Genomic DNA, 24,125 nt, shown 5'->3' with positions numbered 1-24,125 from the left:
GAATGAGCAAAATAGTGACAAAAAACAAATATGGTAAGACCACCATATTTGTTTTTGTGTGCTTACGGCTTCGTTGATGGAAACCGACATAAAAAACACGAAATAAAATATTCCTTTCTTAGTGCATAGGCGAAATTGAAGGCAGGAGATTCCTTAATAATTCAGGAAGGGAGCCCTCCGTAAAAAAAAGAGGTGGTTATTCAAATTATTTCAAATCTAGCCTATTTATTACCATATCATAAAAAAATCTTCACAATCTATACAAGTTTGAATATACATATTCTTCTGTATTTGAGATTAAAGAGACTGCAGAAACATACTTCATACTAAACAAGCAAATCCCACAGCCCATATGAACTTGAAAATGTTAAATCCAATGTCTCATAGACACTTACTAACAATACATGGCTAAGTTAAGTATTTAACTGTCAGTCTATTTACCTGTGTAGGAAGTGGATCCTCAGTGAAATATGGGTCCTGCATAGCCTGTTCTGATGTTATCCTCCGATTGGGGTCCATCAACAAGAGGCGTTGAAGCAAACTGAATGCCTTGCTGTCAGGTTTAATTTTGTGCCTGTCCATATACTTGCTAAGTGAACAGTTCTGGTAACTGGAAATGAGAACATTAAGGTCAATATTAAATGTAGTCAGTTTTTTCTATGTATTGGAGATTAAGCAGAATATTATTAGCATTCAAGAAAGTATCTTAATAAGAATCATACATACACACATACTCATAAAAAAATAACAGTCGTAACTTTAATGTTTTAGTTCTAACTAAGACCGATTATTGTCAACTTTTATCTTTAGGATAGATACATGTAGGATTGATTTTAATAAAACTAATATAAATAAAAACTTACTTAGATCTCTTAAAATCTTTCACTAAGGTAGCATGTTCAGGCATTTTCCTGATATCTTCCCAGTCTTTCTCCTGTGGGAATCCCATGACATTGAATATCCTATCCAACTGGTCATGATGGTAAGGGTTGCTTGTCTTTATGTCTTCTTGACGACAGTGGAATATAGGCTCGGATGTTAATAGCTCCGCAAATATACAGCCAATGGCCCAAATATCTAGAGAAATTAAAAAAAAATACTTTGTTATGCCTGTTTTTGGTTATATAAAGATTTACTATCAAACCAATCCAAATTTATGAATCATACAATAATAGGCATAGAATACGAAAGTCTGTTTTCCAGAGCCCATTTTACTGTTACATGCTGATTACTAACCTATATTATGGGTGATTCTTCAAAAGAAGACAATATAAGGTGGGCTAAAAATGGATTGATCTCATACATACTTAAATACATCTCTACAGAAATAGACAGAGTTTAATAAGAGTTACCTATAGCCTTTGTATAATGTCTCGCTCCAAGTAACAATTCTGGTGCTCTGTACCAGAATGTGACCACTACAGGATCTAAGTCAGCAAGAGGCTTTAAGGGAGCATTAAACAGTCTTGCAAAACCCATGTCAGCTATTTTAACTCGGCCTCTCTCTGGCCCTTCGCCCATCACTAGGATATTAGCTGGTTTCTGAAAAAGAGAGAATCTATTTATATAAGATGGTAAATTTAATGTTTTGAGTTTACAAATGATATATTTTAATATAGCTCTCTGATTTAAGTATTTAGAATGCAGGTTACTTTCACTCTATGCTGTTAAGTTATGCCTGCCCAAACTCTTAAAGAATCATAATAAATAATTTTAATCAAATATCTTACCAAATCTCTATGTAGAACCCAATTGGAATGTAAATAGTGAATACCATCCAAGATCTGATAGAGAAGACTCTTCACCATACCTTTAGGCACCATCACAGACTTTTTGTTGGCTTTCGCTGCTCTATGGAACTTGATGATATGCCATAGATCATGTTCGGCATAGTCAAATAGCAGCCATACTTTTCGATCAGTGTGAGACAGGAATACTCTAATGAGGTTTATTACATTTGGATGTTTTAATTCTCGTAGCAACTGAAAACAATGATTGAAAAAACTGTTATTATTATATGACAGTTTGAGTTGAGTTTTGATAAGGTATTACAATTCTTCACACTTTTTATTATATTTGTAATAACTTTTCTATACTTACTATCATAAAAATGTGTGAAAAATCGCGACGAAACTTTACCAAAATACAGCTTTATTTTTATTTAATAATTCTTCTGATTAATTATTGTTTATATAAATGTTAGACCTATGCATTACAGTAGGTTATAATTCTGATTAACAGGTATTTTTCTTGCCAATAGTAACTTAGAATATTTTTTAAGGACTTACCGCTATTTCTCTGCAAGCGGACATTGACAGACCGGTGCCTTCGATCTGCTTTAACGCATAATCTTTTGTATCAGATCCGTCTTTACGCCTCGCTTTATACACATGCCCATAGGTGCCACGACCAACTTTACAACCTTCGAAGTCGAATAAATCCTCTACTTTTGAACGCTCGTTTTGAGTTTTAACTTTAAAATCATAATCCATCATTACAGGAGCCATGGTTTTATTTTGGAAATTGTCACCCATTTTCTTAAATTTTAAGTCTCTTTACTACTAAATATTAGGATATAACTGTTAATTGTAATATCTTTGATTGTAGGCAGTTCTAATTAATACGAATTATGTGCATAAAGTTAAAATAATAATATCATTAACTGTAAATCTGCAAAAGTCGTACACTTTACTGCCCAGTTCACACTTCGCATTTTTTTGGCATAAACTTTTATTTGACATTCGTTTTTAGTTTTGACAGTTTTGTTTTTTTTTTTGTTTTCTTCCCGCATGGGAAAGGCAACGGGATCTAAGCCCATACAGCCATGTCTTTGTTTATGTATTTAATTTGTCATAAGCCAAAAACTTAGTTATTGGATTACAATTAAAAAGATCAAAGCCAAGTCTTATTCAATACAGTCTATCATATGGTTTTCAAAAGGCTGAAGAAAAGTCATCTACAATAATTTCCAGTTGTGTATAATTTTGAAAGGCCGAAGCCAAGTCTTCTCGAGTAAAGTCCAAAAAAAGATTTTCATAAGGCCGTAGCCAAGTCTTCTTCGGTAGTATTGACAGTTTTGAGTTTCGAGTGACTACTTCATAAAATGTTGCCATTCCTAAAATTGTTTTAATAGACCTTTTTAAATATTGATCCCAAAAAAGGAACGACTTTAGAGAATGTTTTATTTTTGTAATCTTTTATTAAGCGGTTTTGTGTCCATTGTCCAAGATTCACAGTTTATAGGGATATCATTATGTAAATGCTACTGAAAAGGGAATAAAATTACTGATTACACACTCGAACCAGACTACATATTCCTTTAGCAATATCTGAGGCAGGATTTGACAAAATATTTAGAAGAAGACCAAAATCCGAAATGTTTAATAAATTTCATTCCTTAATCAGTGATTAACTTTCCCTTTTTTTGTTTTTACACAATCCATCAGCAAATTTAATGCTGCTGGTCTTCAACCTTTATTAAATACTTCGCAATTGGGTGATGCTGTCATTTCTCATGAAAAATGCAAACTTTGCAGACAGTCAGTGCCCAGAACGAGGAATTTATTACCTATACAGTTACTGTTATTCTATACATAAGAAAGTATTTAGAGTGGTGTTGCAAATCCGATACCTTCTCCTAAATATTTTTTAATATCACTTTTTTACTGTTGATAACATGCTGTTCGCCGTGAATATCCTGCTATTATAAAGGCGAAAGTTTGTAAGTATGGATGTATGGATGTTTGTTACTCTTTCACGTAAAAACTACTGAATGGATTTGAATGAAACTTTACCACAATATAGCTTATACATCAGAATAACACATAGGCTACAATTTTTGAGGTTTCTAATGTGAGGTCGTAAAAAACCAGATTTTTTGCGCTTACATTGCAAACGCTGACTGAATCCTACAAGATAGATCAAAACAATGTACTACAGTATTTTACAACTTAAAAAGGTCCACAAAAAAGTCAGTGATGGTATATGTTTATCTCTTAGTTGTCCTCAATGGACTCCTAAACTACTAAACCGATTATAATAAAATTCGCACACCATGTGCAGTTCGACCCAACTTGAGAGATAGGATAGTTTAAATCTCAAGTTATAGTCGCAATTTCTTCTAACTACGCGGACGAAGTCGCGGGCAACAGCTAGTAATAAATAAGCAGAACCGTTCCGTAGCCACGAAAAAATTACAAGTTTTTATAGTCTATGCATTGAATTGACAGATCCTCCTCGCTCCCCTGCCCCTCCAAACATCGTTTCCAAAACCTTTTTCTTCTGTATTACTAAACATTCTAATCGTTCGATCCGTGTTGCAAGTGCAGTCGCGCTCGTCTTCGTAGCTTTTAAATTTTGTCGAGTTTGTTATATTAAAACTGTTGTCTTTATAGAAAAAAAATAGTTGTTTAACTTTTATTTAGTTGTATTATTTTTTGGTTAAACATGGAATCGCGCGGAGACGAAGAAAATAACTATAGCGACGTTATTGAAAGTCTCATGAACATGTTCGGTAATGTCTTGAGCAAAGATGTGATTTCGGCGGTTGTTGAGAGCTGTTCCGGTGATCGTAAGTATAAACTTGTATTGAATTGGTCATATTTTATTAGCACTGTGATAGATACGTCGTACACCCCGGGGCCATGATTGGCGCGTCGCAATAAGTCAATGTTGACATCCGACGCAGTTTTCAGTTATCGGTCAATACATTACATGGTACCCGAGATGTACTACCTATAAATACGTACCTGCGTAGTGCACAGGTACAGGATAACGTGCAAAACAAGGATGACTGATGGATGTACTACTCATAAAATCCATATTCTATGAGGTGGAAAGATTTCTCCCTATAGGGGGTGGTTTAGATAGTACATACAGCAATCCTTGTTTTGTTTATTGTTGTCTCTTTTTATAACTTGCTCAAACAGTGATAAGACACAGTATCTGAATAAATTACCAACATTGTTGTTTCAAAACAATAACAAAGACCAGATACATTTTATTTTTGTATTTGTTTTCCTTTTCAGTTAAATATTATGATTTGAGGTCTAAACATATTAATTTTTAATATTTTATTCAACATAACATCTAGTTTTAATTATTTTTGTTATGATTTTTCTTTTGTTTTTTTATTTTAATTTGGTATAGGTCTTGACTGAAACATAGGCCCAATGTGTTAGAAGAGGTATACCCAGGTGCAGTGTGCAAGAGAGATGAGTCTCTCACACCCATGGTCCCTCTCCCTCAGCTACCTCACCCTACCTTTCTGTCCCTCCCGTCTGTCTGGCTACGGTCAATACAATATCTATTTATAACCAGTTAGCTACCAATATCCGTGCATTAAAGATGAGTCTCTGAAGGCTTTGTTGCAATTGAGTGTACCTCTATGTTAAAATCAATACTTTGCCAGTAATTCAATTTGAATTTGATTTTACTACTGTGTTAATGAAGGAAGAGTGAAATTGAAATAGGTATGTTATAAATTTTCTTTTTTTTTGCATGCTTTATGGTGTATTGGGGAACAAAGGATTCATTTTCATACTTTTTTTTTTGTTTTCTGTTATTTGGTATCTGGTTTTTAACAAAGGCTTTGCATCTATTGTACCGAATTCACTATATTTAAACATTCACTTTTACATTATACTTGCTTTCATTGTTCATCAAAAATTACTATTTGCTTTCTAGCAAGTGCGTGAGACAGATTAATAGGAAATGATCAACAAATTTGTATGTTCCAAAGTCCTACTAGGAAATTAATATTCTCTTATCTTTTACTAAAATGCTTAATAGTATGATAGACTACTTTGTGTTAATTCACTTGCACTATACTAAAACTATAAAAGTATAGTGAGCAATATCACATTATTTACTTTAAAATAGTAATATTTTGCAGCACAAAATCATTCGCTGAAACAGATTATCAGACAGATATATCCAACATCTTACTAAACTTCTTTCATATTAAATTATATCAGGGAATCCCTGTACAGTAGCTTGTAAACAAAATTCTATGGTTAAGGTGATTCCCTGCAGTATAAATTAAAAGAGTCTCTAACGTTTGGGGGAAATCCCTAAACAACTGTTGTACATTAAAGAGAGTAAGACATTATGCTGGGGATTCCCCCAACCAGTTGCTTCTAAAGTAATTTCTAACTATTTGCATAGCTGTTAATTGGTTTTTATTGCTGTATAAATTAAACTAATTACTTGATACTTAAAGTTATTGTAAAACTGTATGAAAGGAAAATTAAATGTTAGAAGACTTACAAAAACAAATCAAATACGAAGTTGGGTGAAAATATGATAAACTACAACATGCCGTTGTACTTTTTTAAAAGTAGCTTTGATATATTTACATATTTAAAATGAATTGAAGGAAGTTACAATCCGCTGTAACCTTATTCAAACAATATTTGCACATTTTACGAGCTGGCGATAATTTCGCTTATTATTACTTAAAGAAAAAATACATTGACTATTTAGAAGCACGACCAACACTTATCCCGATAACAGGGATACTTTATTAAGTCATAGCAACCCATTTGTTAATGTCATGTTAATTTATAAAATACTGCTGTGCGGTTTGTAGTAACTTGTATTAACAACTGTTAACTTACATTTTAATTCAGGTTTACTTTATATTATTACATCTTATATTATTCGTTCAACAGCGCAATTTTTAAGACTTGATCTCACTTAATATTATGCAAATGAATAAGCGATATTATCTTGCCTTGCAATTGCTATGCTATTAATCTATAAAAATCCCCTTGTTTCAGTATACCTTATGCTGATGTGCAAATGTGCAAGTATAAACTGTAAAATTGAATTGTTTAATAAATAAAAATAACATATCCTGATCTTTTGTTTTGGTTGGTGCATATGCATTTTCAAATATTATTTATTGCTTTTTACCAGTAAATCTCTCAGCGGATGCCATAGCCGACATCTCGACAGATGGGAATACCCTGATCAAGGATGATATAGCACCGTCAACGTTGCATGAAACTTCAAAGCAGTCTGAAGATATATTAAACCAAGAAACTATAGAACCTGCAAAATGTCAACTGAACATGGAAATCTTCAAAAAAAAGAAGAGGGGCCGTCTGGAAGCGGTCTCCAGCAAACGCGAGATCAGCATGCTCCTACTCCGTCAACTTCATTTGATCCGGGCCAGAGTCATCAAAATGAACCACCAACTGAAGGTGCCCGAACATGTGTAGAAACACGAAACACGATTGTGTTACCAAGCATAATGCGTAATCCTATACAAACCATTTGGTCTGATCAAATTCGCGATATTATCAAAAATCATAATGAAGGGAATCGAATCTTTATTATTATGAGGGGAGTGCCTGGTAGCGGCAAAACTTATTTGTCCAAACAACTTGTTGATATGTTACTAGGAGCTGAATTAATAAACTACGCCACTCATATATTTAGCGCTGACGATTTTTTTATAGTCAGAGGTATATACCGATATAATAAATATAAAATTACAGAAGCTCACGTGTGGAATAAGAATAAAGTACACGTGGCAGCTTTTCATGGTGTTAGTCCAATAATTGTGGATAACACTAATATTGAATTGTGGGAGATGGAGGTTTATGCAAAAGAAGCAGTTAACAACGGTTATATTATTTATGTCGTTGAACCCACTACTCCTTGGGCTAAAAATGCTGTGGACTTAGCGCAAAAAAACGTGCATGGGGTTTCCATTGGTACTATTCAGCGAATGTTAGAGAACTACCGTTGTAATGTTACGGGTACAAGCTTAATGCGCTATTATTCCCTGTCATATCCCCCTGGCATGGTGCCTCCTGTCAAGAGAAATGAGCCTCCACTTACAGAAAAAGTTACGGAGGCTTTACCCAAACCCTCTTTCGAAAAAGATCTGTCTAGTCTTGTTACCAAAACTCTTTTATCTAAATTTAAACCTGTTTAAAGGGATTCATGTTATGATTTCGACTTCTTGAAATAACAATTAATTGATTTAATTAACCGCTGAAGCCAAAAATACTCAAGTCTAGTTATTTCCTTTTTTTTATTATATAATTGGGCAACATTGGAAGAAGAGATTTTATTTTTTAGCAAATGGTTGCTTTTGTAAACAAAATAAATTAGGTTAGCATATTTAGAAATTATGTATTTTTAAATATATTAATTTAAAATAAAACTTTAAATGGATTATTTCTTGTGGTAAAATAAAAAAAAACAGTGTATTGTGCTTATTATTTTTCTAAATTATGATATTTCTAACTTATTTCACGCGAATGTGATTTCACAATGTGCCGTGTTGTTTAATGTTGCCTAATTGAGATTTTTCACTTCACAAGCTTGCATTCTCCATATTCACTGCATAGTTACTAAATCACACTTGTGTAAAATACGCATTTGTGTATGTATGTAAGAGTATATAATTATATATATTATGTATGTATGCCACATAGTTACTATCGACAATTGACTGTTCGACACTAGTAAGTCATAATGAGAATCCAAAGTTAAAAGCCAAAGTATAACCGCTGACGTGCGGTCAGTTGTCCAACCTAAGTTAAGTAATTTTAAGGTCTAAACTATTAGACGGATATTTAGAAAAGTAAGATTATATCCTTATAACATATCACACAATTGTTCCCTGTATATTTTCCTAATGGATTTTTATTTATTTTAAAATTTATTTTTATTACTAGTGAATCTATCTGCGGACGCCATAATGGATATAACAGGCGACGGGAATGTAATTAACGTCCAAGACGAAGAACCTTCCGACAATCAAAACCCAGCAGTAGCAACACAGCCAAGCCTTCCGTCAGTTTCTTATTCTACAGCCGCTCAAGCTCCACAAAATACCGGTGCCATCCCTAAGAACACACAATCCCAACAACAACAAAAACATCCCGTATGGAGTGAACAAGTCAGAAATATTTTAAGAAATCACAATGAGGGCAATAGAATTTTAATTATCATGAGGGGTCTCCCTGGGAGCGGGAAAACTCATTTAGCTAAGCAGTTGGTAAATATGATGGTTGGCCCCAACAACAGCTACAAAGCCCACATTTTCAGCACGGACGACTTCTTTATGGTTAGGGGTCAATACCAACACGATAAATACAGGTTGTCAGAAGCTCATGAATGGAACCATAATCGGGTTGCTGAAGCGACTAAGATGGGAGTAAGTCCTGTTATTGTCGACAACACGAACGTCGAGCTGTGGGAGATGGAACCATATTTAAAATTTGGAGTGCACAATGGGTATATAATTGAAGTGATGGAACCGACCACGCCCTGGGCTAAAAAAATAAATCAATTAGCTAAAAAGAACACCCACAACGTTCCCCTGGCTTCTCTGAAAAGAATGTCTGAGAATTATTGTCTAAATATCACGGGTGCGAGTTTAAAGAAAGCCTATGGGTTATCGTATCCTTCGAACATGGTACCTCCTGTAAAGCGTAACATGCCATTGATTACTTCGCCGGCAAACAAATCTAAACCTGTAAGCAAGGAATCTAGGAACTCGTCTCCAATTGGTAATGTTTCGAATATAGAGTCAGCCTCATCACCGGTATCAACAGATGGCAATCTGTCGCAACGAGATGCGTGTAGCACAGCAAATGAAGAACAAGAAATTAATAAAGAAGTGCCTACTGTCAATGACTTGATTGAAATCGACGAAGATCAAAGGCCTTCGGAAACAGACAGTCTTCGTGAAAATACAGATGGTGATTTGTTAGCTGAAGAGCAAGAAAAGCGCAAGTTATATTTAGAGGCTCAGAGGAGATTAGAGGAAATTGAAAAAGTCGAAAATGAATGGGAAAATGGTGAAGAATGGGATTCCGGCGAACAAGCCTCTGCTTCTGGAACGCGAAGAACAATCAAATCTAACGAAGCGATTAAAACACCTGCTGCTTCGCAAATTGCTTCCGTGTTTGAAGCTAAACCACAAAGGCAGTCCCTCAATTCATCACCTAGAATTCAAAATTACAGCCAAGAATCACAGGACTCTATGATGCAGACAGTCAATGAATGCCAAGACTGGAGTAAAATATCGATGTTTATGCCACCGTGGACTGACACAGCCGCTCCATCATCTTCTAATGCAAATGAAAAACTTCCCATCCAAACCATGTCGAGCAGCACTTGCCTAGAATATGGCGATACAGATATCAACGGTAAATTTAAAGTGATTATTGCGACGCCTCGAAACATCAATGAATTTCATATATCTGTGAATATTGAGAAAATCCCTGAAAAACGAATGCTAGATAAGAGCAGCATGACTAATGAAACTATTATAACTGAATCTTTTCGTTGTGTCAATGAAGAAAAGCATTTTGTTGCTTTTAGAAAACTTTTTCCTAATATTGCTCGATCCGATTTGCGTGATATTTTCGATAAATGTTGCGGAGACGTCAATTGGGCCGTTGAAATCGTCCTAGATGGAATGAATAATAAGTTGCTAAGACAGGTTGACAAAGAGGAGTTATCTGACGAAGAACTGGAAACCACGGAACAGTGCCAATGCTTGGCTAAGTACAATATTATTCCCAACACACATACAACAGATGTTCAAACAGCTATTGCAGAAGAGAACACACAAAAAGATGAAAATAATCCAGCAGCTGCCGTAGGACCAGTGCCGCAAAAGAAAAAACGTGATGCTACTATGTCAGATGAAAATATTCAAATTAAACGTCAGATTGAACAAAACGTGGTGATATCGGATGATCATTATTCGAAACATTGCCTCATGATAAGGAAACTGCGTCGTGGAGAACCCACTGATAAAAATATAGAGGAACCTAGTACTTCAGACGAACCAGCTGATGCTTCGAATGTCGAGTCTAATAATGCTTCAAATATCGATTCTAATGAAACTGCTTCTGTCCCCGATGACACTGATGATGAAAATGAATGTAACTTTGACAATGGTGACAGACTTGTTACAGTGACACTGGGCTTTGAATTCGTGGGATCATTAGATGAAATGTACGGTAGGACGGATATGGAATATCCAGAAAATATCTTGCCTCGTGTAACTCTTCCGATATCTGCCCTGAACGAGCTCAATGCCTTGTGGATGGAATCATTAATGACACAGCTAGATGAACATGCTCGGAAGACGGCTGCCATGGTACAACAAGATGAAGAATTTGCTAGGTGAGCAAAATGTTTTAACATATTTTCTTCATTATTAAATTCAGCATAAAATACCTACATATAGTTAAGCTCATCTGAGAGCGCGGCTCTGTGCGTGCGATTGTATTTTTTTAGGGAACCTTAAATTTGTATGATAGTGACACAAAATGAAAGCGTTATTAGAACACAAGGTCTCGTTATACTTACATGGTATATGGATATATACAAAGTGGTACACACACGGCGCTGTAAGCGAATATGAGTTGGACGGACTATTCTTAACTTGCATGTAGTAAACAAGAATTAATTTATTTCCTCGTCTAGATGTCTTGGTTTGTCACAAGTTTGGTCTAACTTCAGGAAATATAAGTAGTGACATCCAGTGATTCTGATTACCTGTATATTTTCCAGTTTGTTAACTTGTTATATCCAGAATTTATATCAAAGTCATCATATACCATAATGATGAAATTCTTATGACAACCAAGACATCAATTCGCTTATTATTATTTTTCAATCTTATTTTTGTTGTTTTTTTTTTTCATTTATTTTATTCAGATGACATTTTTTTGTAGACAAATTGCTTTGAAAGAGGCGGAAATGTCTCTTGCGGGGAAAGAACCCGAAGTCCCTGATTTCAAAGAAATTATGGACATGGATCTGGCCCTTTCTACATACCAAAAAGATATTGCAGAATGGCGTAACAATATACCGACGAATTTAGCTGCTAAGATGACCAGAGATAAACTTTTTAATTTATTCCCTGATGTTGAAGAAGATACACTCTCCGAACTATTGATGGCTCACGATAATAACTTTCAGGCAACTGTCGAGGTAAGATATTTTTAATTTTATCAAAACTGGTCTTAATTATAAAACGCGAGACTGGCTAGACAAGACAGTCCAACGTTAATAATATTGGATATTACATCTTCTGTCAAAATCTATGATTTGTAAAAAAAAATGATATTTCTTTGTCCAATATTTAGGTTTTGCTCTTGTCTACTGGCCGCGGTGATGTCCTTGAAAAGAAGAACGGGGTGAATAAATTCGTTATGCAAAAGGAACTTGAAAAGAAAGATAAAATACTTCGTAAAAAGAAGAAGGTATGTATCTGTTCATGAAATAGATGTAAAATGATAATAAACTGTAGAATTGCTTTCTGTAGTTTGAGATCAAAAGCTTCGCAATCATTTATTAATCATATCACTTTGAGATTTCTTATCATCTTTTCATTTTCTTGACGTGCTGCGATTAGGCCCGGTTATGAATAAAAAAGGTACCATCAAACATCTTTATAAAATATAATCCAAAGAAATTGTTTTTCTTTCAATTCATCATATTCATACGTTTTAGGAATTATCTGAAGAGGAATGGCCATTGCTGTCCCGAACTCATAAAGTTGATATGGCTACTGTTGAGTCCTACCGCGAAGAGGCCGACAAACATCTGCAACGACGAAATCAGTAAGTAAAAAGCAGATTTACAAAAATGGGGACAAAAAAGGCAATGAAAATGCTAATATTGACAGCATGATGGCTTTGGAGCAAATTTAGTTTTCTACAATGTGAAGAAAACAAAATTTTTAATTAAACAATAAAAAGTGTCGCGTACAAAAGCGAAATAATTAACTAATAAAGTATAAAACAGAGCTCTTCCTCTCTCCTACCATAATGCTGTGCCCCACGGGGTCCATAATTGATCATTGTACCCTAAATTAGCACCTGTAACTACATTATGGAAGCAATAATATTGAGCATTGAGTTTTTACACGTAAAAGTGTATTTTGTTTTTTAAGTACTAAAGTACCGGTCAGAGTATCAGACATGTTTTACGAATTCTTATCGTTAATGGAAAAAATAATAGCGCATTATGTCACAAGCAGATAATGCTTATATCAGGCATTGTGTTTCATCGTAATGTAAACAAAACGGGACCCATGTCAATGTTGTAAATACAATACATATTATGGTACAAAAAGGGATTGTCTAATGTTTAGAATAAAATCAAATTAGTTTCTATCATGTCCATTCTTAGTGATCAAAGCTCAAATCTTTCCTACATGGCAAGAGACCCTGTACTCAGCAGTGGTATGTATAAAAGCCGGTATTATAAATGTATAGGATGAATTTAAAATTAATTCTTATCGTTCAGTACCCAGAGAGAGAAATTACAAAGTATTTTTATATATCCTTTATTATTTACTTACAGAAACTTCCAGAAAGCACAAGATGCAATGCGTCGCGGCATGACTCAGGTCGCCAACTATTATTCAGATATCGCCAACTTCCACAAACAGAAATATGAACAGGCCAACGGTTTTGCTGTAGTTTCCTTGGTGCAAGTAAGTGGACATTTATCACAGCTATCATAAGCCTATCAGGTATCAGCTATAGGTGTATCTGCTTCCTAGTACAGTTAATGAAAAACTAGTTTAATGTTACTAGTCGGCAAAAATATAACACGTCGCCTCACTTTTTAAAACGAGGAAAGTTTTTTTTCGCCAAAAAAGCTTATTTTCTGATTCAGATTGTATATAGACAAGAATTCGAAGATATTATTCCGACATCTACTTAATAAAAATCTGAAATACATATAATCTTTAAAACACTAGATAAAGGGAAAAGCCTTGCTGTATACTGACGAAATAAAAACTAATCAGTAGTAATAAAAATAAATGCTAATATAACGTAACAGCATCTATACATGTGTATAGATATTCGATATAATATCAGATTGCCACAGCGGAAATTAGTTCCGAATTAAATGCCGTTAGGCAGTTCCAAATTGGCGGCGTTTCAATAACTAATCATCAACACGTGATCAATAGTAAGAAACGGCAAATTAAAATCATTAAAGATAATAAAACAAACACAATCATTGACGGTAAATTACGTCGTTACAATTTGTCGTATCTTTACTTTATCTGGTTCCTTGACAATATATCAATTTGTAGCCGATAAATAATTTCGATGTAAATGATGTTGCATCCATTTTAAAAATCAACCTTTGATTTATGAAAAATTATCTTTTGGACCAATTGGATTATTTAGCAAATGTCCACTTATAGTGATTATATTGATTATGCTTGACAAACGAATAAGAATAAGGACTTGCGGACCGAAAGGTATTTTTTATCTGTTATCATCTTATCAAAATATCGATATTAGTTTTGCCATAAGAACATTACTAACTTGGATATAAATGATGCCATAAAATCAAAGCCGATATCGAAAAATAAATATGTCACCCTATTTCGACATTATTTTTCAACATTTTTATAATTTTGTAACTTTTGATACCTTTTGTGCTAAAAAAAACACCAGGAGCAAAATTTTGGTCTAAAAATGTGATTTTGAATTGATTTTTTGTGAATGAAATTTGTGAAAACATTCGAATGTTTTCACAAAATGTTCTAAAAGCTTCACCACATTAAAAAATGTTTAACTCATGTGTCATGCAAATAAACACATCTTTATCTTTATGTATAAAATTTTGCAGTTCCACGCTCTGACCAACCCTGATTGCACTACCATCGATCTTCACTACTTGCGCGTCAAGGAAGCTAAGGAGATGCTTGACATATTTATTGACACTCACGTATCAAAGTTGCGCGAAACTCCAAAGCGGCGTAGTGTCACCCTGTACTTCATTACTGGACGTGGGACTCACAGCCAAGGACGCGCCCGGATCAAGCCCGCGACGCTCAACCGCTTGAGGGAGCGTGGCCTTGGGTATGCATTGTTATCACTTGAATGCATTTGTCACTACGGTATCATGTTATCTTTGCTTTACCCCTTGACAGTGAAGTTTATTCTGTAAGTAGTATATGTCCTTACTCTGTACTACTTGTCTCATATATAACTCGCTGCATTTAAAACCATCCGATGGTCTGCCACCACGTCTTATTAGTAATATTTTTGTCGTTGTGGAAGCAGGACACTATCTCTTGTAAATTAATAGGTATTTTGCATAGTATATAGTTGCGGTTTTGATATCTAAGGCGTATTATGTTAAAATCGTTAGGCATCGCCGCACAACTCACGTAACTATACCACAGGAATTTAAAGTATATAAAAATGATCATTATACGGCATTCATCACTGGTAGGTTTTAATCTCGCCTTTATAACGAAGCAATAAGATTCAATATTGAATCTCATTGTTTGTGTTATAACGGTAAAAGTAAAAATATTCGTTATTAATTATTCAGATTACAACTTCGAAATCTTCAGATCCTGTTATGTTTATGTAGATCTTATACATTTTAGTTACGACTCAAATACGCGAATATTTTCTTATGTAACCGTTGACGCTCTATTTGAGTGAAGTATTTTTCAAGTTAATCTTGTATTGGCCTTGATGCTCTTGTTATGAGACCCGTCACGTCTTATTTACAAAAAACGCTCGTACTCAGATGGTAATTACTTTTTCTCATATGTAAGTGCTTAGTCGTTTTCCCTACTTTATTTTAAATATTAGAAATATTTTGCATATTAGTCTTTATTATATTTTGCAAAATTTTGAATATTTATCGATTAATTTTCTTATTTTAATAAATTTAAATATATATATGCTTCCCCTGCGCTGACTAAAAACTTTTTGCAAATATTTCCTTTTTAATTATTTTGTTATTTTATGTTCGTCAGTCGCTGCTTTTTATAGCTTGTTTTTATCCTTTTTCCAGCTTTGTGCTACGCAATCCTGGCCTGGTTTCTACTCGCATCAACGCCGACACGAAGCTAACTTACCAGATTCCATAGGGTTTAAGAAATCCAGACGCCGACGGACTATTGAGCGTAACGCATTACTTGTGTTACGCCCAATATGAATGGCGTCTGTGCCCTGTCAGAGGGTATGTGTGCTGTCTCAGTAGTGCCACTGTCTGGCCCGGGACTATCCTGTACAACGGTTGGTCTCAGAATGCTCTATCGTCTAATGATAGTTATCAGGCTGAGGCAAGTCAACTTGCTCTACAGAATCTGCTGGCCGTTGCGGAAAGGACGTTGAACGCTCTGAGATACCAAGGCGCATCGCAGGTCCGCATCCAATATCAGCGCATGCTCCAAAACTTACTGCCGTTTATCGGCACGCCCCAGAACCCTACAATCATTCAGGGAGCGAACCAAAACATATTCCAGTACCATGGCATGCCCTTGAGCGCTTTCCCTATGTCTGGTCTGCCCCAAAATGCCCTTCCTTTTACTCGTTTGTTTTGAAACCCGATCTAACATGGCCTGTATTAATCGTACATAACTTTGACGAACTGTCCGACATTGTTTTTTCCACATAAATTATGTAATCTTATTGAAGTTCAAAGACGTGTATCTTCTCTCCAAAATGTCTCTAACCGAGGTTAGAAACATTTTGATCATTGTAGTAACAATAAATGTGTATTTTTGCGATTCCTTATGAATCTTTTGGGCGTTATAATGGCCTATATATAATCAGTAGTGTTATTAGTAGTGTATCGTCGCTGTCTACTATATGAATTCAATAAATGTTGTAGCAATTGTTACATAATCATCATTAGGTATACTCATTTTATAAACTTTGTCATTTAGCGCAAGTACAACAGCTTTAGAAATCTTTGTGGTTGTTACAAGTTGTCATGTCAAGTTATTACAATAAGCCAAAACAGCTCGACACGTACCAATGTACCACGGACCTAGATTAAGTTGTAAATGTTTGCTCAAAAACGCACTTTAGTTGGTATTAATAAGTATTATCGAAAATTGTAACGATCATGTACAATCAAGTTGAAATTTTGTATATCGGCGCTTAGAACGTTATGCTTAAGCTCAAACTTTTCATACATAGCAACACTTTGTACTCCGCTTTGGAAATTACGTCATAATATTTAAGAAACTGTAATTGCTCTATGTAAAGGAATTTTCATGGCCTCGTACGTCTAATACAATGATATCAAGCGCCTATTTTGGCCTAATTTGTTATCGCTTTACCTCAATAGATACCATTTCCTAAAATTACGCTACATACAATGTAATCCCATTATTTATTATAAATAATTTTAGAATTAAATTATAAGTTTCTATCTGTGATTGTTACAGGGACTAACTTTATAATCTTTACGAATTCTTCAACTACCCTCCAATAGTTATTTTTTTAATTTGGTTTCGAAACTATTTTAGTGGTTTATGAACCGTCCAAAGACCATTTATGCTACGAATGTACCCTTCCTCTATAAAAGTTCAAAAATGATACCTCAACTATAAAATCTTATTAATGATAATTCCGGCTGTTACCTCATATCAATTAGAACATGTCTATTCTCATGTTGTAAGTCTTGAAGTCTATAATATTATTTGCTTTGAGCTGTAAACTATTATCTCTGACCTTCTTTATCTCCTACTTAGCCATTTGTTTGCCAAACATGCCCAATTTTTTTTAGTCTCTTGAACGTGTTAAGCGTGTAATATTTGGTTGTTTGGATCAATAGGATTCTTAGTCTAAATGTCATAGATTACACTGCAATATTGAACCTCAGTAATTCTCAAGTGCAATATATATTTCTTATGAATCGTAATGTACAATGTGTGGTAAAGAGCACCTGATTTCATTTGTACTATCATAAAACAAACTTCGCCGCCTTAACAAAACCAAGTTAATTAAGATCCTTAGAAGAAATACGTTTATGCTATTTATTATTTTTATTCTATGCGAATCTCATATACTTGTGAAAAGTTTCCTAACCACGCGTATATGAGATCTCAATTAGTTCTAAAATCTTGACCAAGCATGCAAGAGTATATATTTTCGTGGTGTTATTGAATATCGGCTTTTTGGCCTAACCCACAAATATTTATCTCTCAAATTATCTATCCTTATATAAATAGCATTGGGATATACAGGTGTGTCTTTTTACAGTAGATTGACAATTGACACTTGTCGGCTACTATTTTATGGCAGTTGAAAATGCCATTATTAAATGAACAAACATATTTATGTAGTAGTGTTTCGATGTTGTCACTCTAATTATAATATTCCATGGCGTATGCCTATTTTTTAACTTTTCGTCCTTGTACGGACAAGTAGTATTTTGATGTAACTATAGGATTAAGGATCATCCGAACTTATTTGTGTTCACACGGCGCTGATCGAAAACGATCAGCCATCTTGATTTTTTTCGCTGTGTCGTCAAATTTCTGAGCCTTATCATAAAAGGGGGATTGATACAAATAAGTTCGGAATATCCAGATAAGCAATTGTAGGTTTTATTGACATTGAGGTAGTTTGCACTTGGTAGTCAGATTGCGTAGGGAGTGATTCGATGCTTGGAAAAAATTTTAAGGGCTAAATTCCCAAAACAAGAAAACGATGTGTCGACATCGAATCAGGCTTGACGTTTTCAAACGAACGACATGATCTGTCAAATGTAGTTCAATTTTCTGCCGCATGTCATGATTTAAGAGTAAGAATGAAGTGCTTGTTTTATCGAGCTTATCCAGTTGCCATCTGCCTCTTGTCCTAGTAATAAGTTACTATTGTAATCCCACCTCTTAGTCTGTTGTGACAATCTAGATACTACACGTCTCTGTATGGACGATAGTTCATAAGAATTTTCGATTAAGATACCGCACACCTAAGTAGTGATGCTTAAGAATCGTTTGTGCGCTGTGTTTGATTTAAATGACGCTGAAGAAAGCTTTGCTGACTGAGAGCGATGGTTGAAAGACTTGATAAGTGGGTAGTGCTCAGAAATTTCTCGGCGGTCCGTTCTTCAAACATTTGTAATCTCACACAGTGCACGAAGACGTTAGGATAATACGTGTATTAATGTTGTAGAATTTTTCTGAGTTAACTATTGTAATAAGTTAAATTAAGTTACCGTAATTGTTTTAATATTATGGTTTTATTGTGTTTCATTCGCAGTCTTAAAAAGGAGCCAAAGTGTTTTCTTTAATACCAAAGACTATATATAGAAAACATGGTTGCGAATGGTAGTTATTCGACCTTAGTCGAAGTAAAACCGTAATACAATTATCAAATATTGTACTGTTCGTAATGAAGATTGACGTTGGTGCTGAGGAATTGTAATTGTGTGATAATTATACACATAGAGTGTAAGTTGAAAGTACTGTTGCTTTTAAAATGCGAAAGCTTTGAGATTGAAAATTTCAACATTAAGAATGACAGCTTTTTTGCTTAAAGTGCCATGTAACACGGCTACCAGAGTATATTGCTGTTTTTTTTTTTCATCAAAATGCAACTTATATCAAGTAAATCGAAAAGTGTTATAAAATAAAACTACTCGGAAACGAATCAGTCATATAGATTAAAACCAGCAATATACATCTGCATGTAGTCATTTTCGTTGAACGCTAAACTTAAATGTAAAATGCTAACAATCGCCTGAAACTTAGGGTGCTAAATTTAAGGTGTTATTTTTATTTGCAATTCAATTGTACATCTAAATTAAATATAAGCTGTAGGTACTGACGTTATAGCGTCGTAACTACTTTTTGATATCAATTTATCAAAGTACAGGGAAATTTTACACTTGTATAAAAACTTGGTTCTCTGAGGCCTCGTTTTAATGTTTGATAGGAAAAGAAGGATTGAAGATGGATTTGAATTGCGTGTAGCTAAGTTGCACTACTTGCTGAAATCATTGTTAACTATATATAAAAGACAAGATCTCAAGACAAGTTAGAATGAATATTTATAACAAGTTTTTCTTTGGTTTTGGTTGATGTATAAATTTTTATGATATTGTTTTTATGCTTTACGGATAAGGTACTATGGATCAGTTATTTTTGTTAGAAGTTTTAGTTTTTGATGCCATTTAAATGAACAATTATGATGTAATCTGTGTTAGTATGTAAGTCACTCTTTATGTGTATTTGTGAAGTGTCAATTAAAAGACAAATAAACTGTTACTAAGTGTCTAACAAGTGTTTTGCTTAATCACAATTAACAATAATTTATAATTTGTCTTCCCCGAAGTTCCACCACCACCAGATCACAGTAGGCTTACTGCCAACGCAATAGAGTTCAGTTTCAATCATATTTGTTACTGCGGGCTGATACTAGCGCCTATTCGGAACGAGTTGGAACTACGCTGGATCAACGACAACGTTTTACTTTGATAACACTGGATCACTATATCTCTGCTCGACCCCAATTTAGTTCTACAGTATATTAGAAATAACAAAGTCGTTCAAAATTGAACACACTTCAGTCGTAGGTACTGAATGCAATTCACTTCATTCGTCTATCTATATAAAGAGTGTAACGAATTGCTTGTTGAATAATCGGTAATCGTCACCGAGTTTCAAATTGTAACGTCACAATATTAGGAGTAATCTAGTAGTAGTAATCCTCTGAAATGCTTGACTGATTTTTATGAATCGATACCTTATTTCGTAGGTTCGAATATCGATCAATATCTATTTTTTAATGACCTTGAATGATAAGGGTTGTTTCCTTACCAAGTTTTTTTTTACTCTTATGTCATATTTTTTCAACACCAGACATTTTGTAGAAGTTTTATTTACGGCAGTAAAATGTTTACCGGGTCAGCTAGTAACATGTCTTACGAGTGATAGCCAAGGCTTTTGAATAAGTGCTAGTCACCTTTAGCAATCACCTTCTTGTAGTAAAATTTTACTGGGTTTTTAAGTGCAAACTGGACTGGGTCGGCCACTTAATCAAGTAATTAAATATTCTTGCTTTTTAATTGTCCATACGGAAAGATTGTTTGAATTTTATGCTTACTCGAGTACTTAGCCATCTGTCGAATTTGAAGAACAAATGCGTTTTAAGGCTATAACTAGCCCATTTCTCAAGAAAGGTTGAGTACCTACCTACTAATAAATGCATGGCGAGTGAAACAAGGACACAGTCGAAATTTTGTGTTTTTATGTGTATGTATGTTTGTTCCTCTTCGTTGTTAAAGGGCTAAACAAATATTGATATAAATTGCTATGGAAATAGCTGTCTGTTGATGGATTTGATCAAAATTTCGCAGTCATTACTTGCTTTTTTTAAACTAGATTGCCATTTCCCATTCCTGCCAGGTTAAGGCTTTAAACCAGGCCTCAAGCAAGTCGCTCGTTTATTTTTATATAGATTTCAACATTTAGGTAGTTGACATTATATAAGTACTTACGTTCCTATGTATATTATTTCACGGCTTATGGTCAATGACCTTTCTCTCTCAGTGAACCTAAGGTCATCTAAATGTGAGTCAGTATCCTTTTGAATGTTCAACTTATCCAGAAATTGGAACACGAACATTATGTTGAATTGGAATCGATTTTTTATAGGCTGTTTACTTTTACTTTCGTAGTTTTTCTAGAGATTTCGACTTTAGACAATTAAAAGGCATACTTATAGTGATAAAAATCGCAGAAAGCTTTTATTACAGAGGGGATCGAACTCCGGCACCGTCAGCTCCGTGGTCACCACGCCAACTGCCATGCATCACGGGCTCCATGCTTTTCATCGGTAGGCACATACCTACACTATACAGTACTAAACAGAGCCGGATTTTCTTGTTTTAACAAAATAAATGTAAGTAGTAAAAAAAATAGGTGTTAGAGTAAAAGAAGAAGATTGAAATTATTCTTCTATTCCTAATTCAAAATTCATTAAAAAGTCTTGACAAATGTTAACATGTTATATAGATTTACTATCTTATAGTGTTGTAGGTACCTAGCTATACATATCCATGTTAGTAAACTTTGTAAGTCTATCCGTTGCCATGGTCAAGTTAGCGTTATCGTAAATATCATCATGTTCTGTTACAATCGGCTGTAGGCTTTGTCTTAAGGCCGATATTAATAGTCTTGTATAACATTAATAGTTATTTTTATCTAGGCATTTAGTATTCGTAAATCGTGATAGCCGGAAGGCTTACTTGCCAGTTTTTAAACTTAAATGAAAGATCAGAAAACCAAATGAATGTTTAGTAATTTTTGCACACAAGAGCAAACATAAGTATTGTAATGTTGCAGGTTTTTTTCTATGAACCTAAGTTTAAGTCTTGGTAAAAAAAAATCAGCCTTTTGAAGTTTTCAATGTAGGATTTCTGACTTTGATTTGAAAGAAACGTATGGAAATAGTTTTACAGCTGATTATCATCATTATTAAAAGCATATAATAAGACTGATTATTATTTTATCTTTTAATAATTATAGACTTAAGTCCCCCTCACAAAGTCGATTTTTTTCGGATGGTAATTCAAAAGACGCTCCAATGTCCCTTCCTTTGCCCTTCGTGAACCACGGTAGGTTTTTCGGACAATCTCGCTGCCCCGGCAGGATAACGTTATCGCCTAAGTTATGTATTGAACGTTCTTCAATATTACATCTACATAATAACAGGTAATGGTGTTTTTATTCCGGTAGGCAGCGCAAATACCACTACATCAAACATTTACGTCACATGTCCGGTAGTACGACCTTCGTGATTCATTTAAATGAACTCCAGAAGGGTACCAACGCCAATGGGAACTCCGATCTCGTTTGCCTCGTTGAAACATCTTTCACTGCGACAAATATCAGCTTTGTCAAATGTTGTTGATGAATGTCCTCGATATTTGCGTGCTATGATGGATTGCTACCTGTTGGGATCATAATTATGTGGACCGGCTGGTAGGTGACAAGCGTGTGAGAATACTAGTACCCACTGGATATGTAGAGCTTGAGAATATGAATGCTTGGTGTAACTTGTGTCTGTTGGTAATCGTACTCAGAGGAAGAGGCTGCGTGGCAACAGGACAAATGAGGGAAACAATAAATAAATAAATTGTGTAGCTGATCCCGGAGTTTAGGAGTCGACCAGTTGACATATTTAATAGACAGAAATCTCAGGGTAATACCGTTAAAGTAGTCTCTCACTCGAAAACGTACATTTAAATGGGCAATTGTTATGTTTTCTAAAAGGTTTGTGGGTACCGCACATACATCGTATATACGCTATAACATTTTTTTTATTTTTATCTTAGTCTGTGTGTGTGTTCAGGCTAATTTCTGAAATGGCTGGACCATTTTCGACGTGACTTTCATGTCAAGTAGCCGATGTAAAAAAGAGTAACTAACGCTATTTTTATTTTTGAATAATAAACCAACTGTTGTTAAATTCCACGCAGACGAAGTCGTGTGTATACCAGCTAGTATAAAACTCTAACATCAACAATGAACTTAGAGGTGTAAAGACTTTAGTAACCGAATATTGTTATTTTTAATAACAGACAATTATTTGTTATTCAATCTGCACGTATCTGTTTGATCTTTTACATTTATTACTGGGCTTAAGGAAATGTGATACAGAACTGTCCTTGATATGTCTACATGATTGTGTTCTGCCAATTTCGATTTACTCGAACGAATTGTATCGAGTTCCGGTAACAACGTACACAGATTTGCATAGCTAATTTTTAAATTAACATATTATGGGCACAAATAATAACATTAATGTTTAAAAGGTAGTAAATGATTTCCTTTTGCCCTGCGGTTTTACCTTTTTATTGTATGCACGAGTTACAGGATCCAACTAGGGATGTTGGGCAACAAGTGATTACGCATCTAACAAACCCCGGGACGAAGTTAGTACCTATTTCTATACATAAAATACGAAGTCTCCAAGTGTTTTGTGTTAGTCGTTTAGGTTTAAAATTTGAACCATATAAACGACAATGCCTGCAAGAAAACTTCTGTTTTTGTCAAAATGTATTTATTTTCGGGAGTCACAGACAACCCTTTGTGATTTGTAAATAATAGGCACAAAAATGCTCTAGACGGGAAAATAAACGGACATTCATCATAATGGCAATTATAACAAAATTTCAACGTTTGCAAACGAGGTAAACTTGCCTAAACATGAAGAATCGTGCGTTATCTATAATAATAGTGGTACCTATGTATATCTAAAGGCTAACCGTGAAATTTCCAGACTTCCGGACTATGTATCATAATGCTTACCTAGTTTGTGAGGATTGATGATATTTCTTGCATTACCTTT

At 34.5% G+C, this 24,125-nt stretch overlaps 2 protein-coding genes across 3 annotated transcripts; one reads left to right on the top strand and one right to left on the bottom strand.

The window, feature by feature from the left end:
- Positions 1 to 441: 441 nt before the first annotated feature.
- LOC113506339 (cyclin-dependent kinase 8) lies at positions 442 to 2,761 on the bottom strand (the record flags this gene model as incomplete). The annotated part of the gene is made up of 5 exons (XM_026889185.1): positions 2,289 to 2,761; positions 1,731 to 1,982; positions 1,353 to 1,542; positions 864 to 1,077; positions 442 to 610 (listed from the first exon to the last, which is right to left on the bottom strand). Coding segments are annotated over exons 1-5 (1,071 nt in total), but the record flags the coding sequence as incomplete, so codon positions are not given.
- Positions 2,762 to 4,306: 1,545 nt separating this feature from the next.
- LOC113506337 lies at positions 4,307 to 20,050 on the top strand. 2 transcript variants are annotated; one of them, XM_026889182.1, is made up of 8 exons: positions 4,307 to 4,570; positions 8,694 to 11,160; positions 11,715 to 11,973; positions 12,129 to 12,245; positions 12,496 to 12,605; positions 13,351 to 13,483; positions 14,641 to 14,873; positions 15,826 to 20,050. In XM_026889182.1, the coding sequence occupies exons 1-8, from the start codon at positions 4,447 to 4,449 to the stop codon at positions 15,899 to 15,901; spliced, it is 3,519 nt and encodes a 1,172-aa protein (XP_026744983.1). In that variant the 5' UTR covers positions 4,307 to 4,446; the 3' UTR covers positions 15,902 to 20,050. The 2 variants fall into 2 exon arrangements, with proteins under 2 accessions (XP_026744983.1, XP_026744982.1); XM_026889181.1 differs by lacking the exon at positions 4,307 to 4,570 and adding an exon at positions 7,057 to 7,205.
- The last annotated feature ends 4,075 nt before the right edge of the window (positions 20,051 to 24,125 follow it).

The sequence above is a fragment of the Trichoplusia ni genome (assembly GCF_003590095.1).
Source record: "Trichoplusia ni isolate ovarian cell line Hi5 chromosome 10 unlocalized genomic scaffold, tn1 tig00003324_group9, whole genome shotgun sequence".
Taxonomy (NCBI): domain Eukaryota; kingdom Metazoa; phylum Arthropoda; class Insecta; order Lepidoptera; family Noctuidae; genus Trichoplusia; species Trichoplusia ni.
The sequence above is the reverse complement of the archived record's forward strand: the minus strand, read 5'-3'. Positions and strand labels throughout refer to the sequence as shown.

What these genes read in the sequence shown, in the direction of transcription:
- LOC113506337 (XM_026889181.1), top strand. Translation starts at nt 7,061, where the DNA reads ATGTCAACTGAACATGGAAATCTTCAAAAAAAAGAAGAGGGGCCGTCT. An exon ending in AAATGAACCACCAACTGAAG is followed by an intron (nt 7,206 to 8,693) that starts GTGCCCGAACAT and finishes TTTTATTACTAG; the next exon opens with TGAATCTATCTGCGGACGCC. An exon ending in ACTTTCAGGCAACTGTCGAG is followed by an intron (nt 11,974 to 12,128) that starts GTAAGATATTTT and finishes TCCAATATTTAG; the next exon opens with GTTTTGCTCTTGTCTACTGG.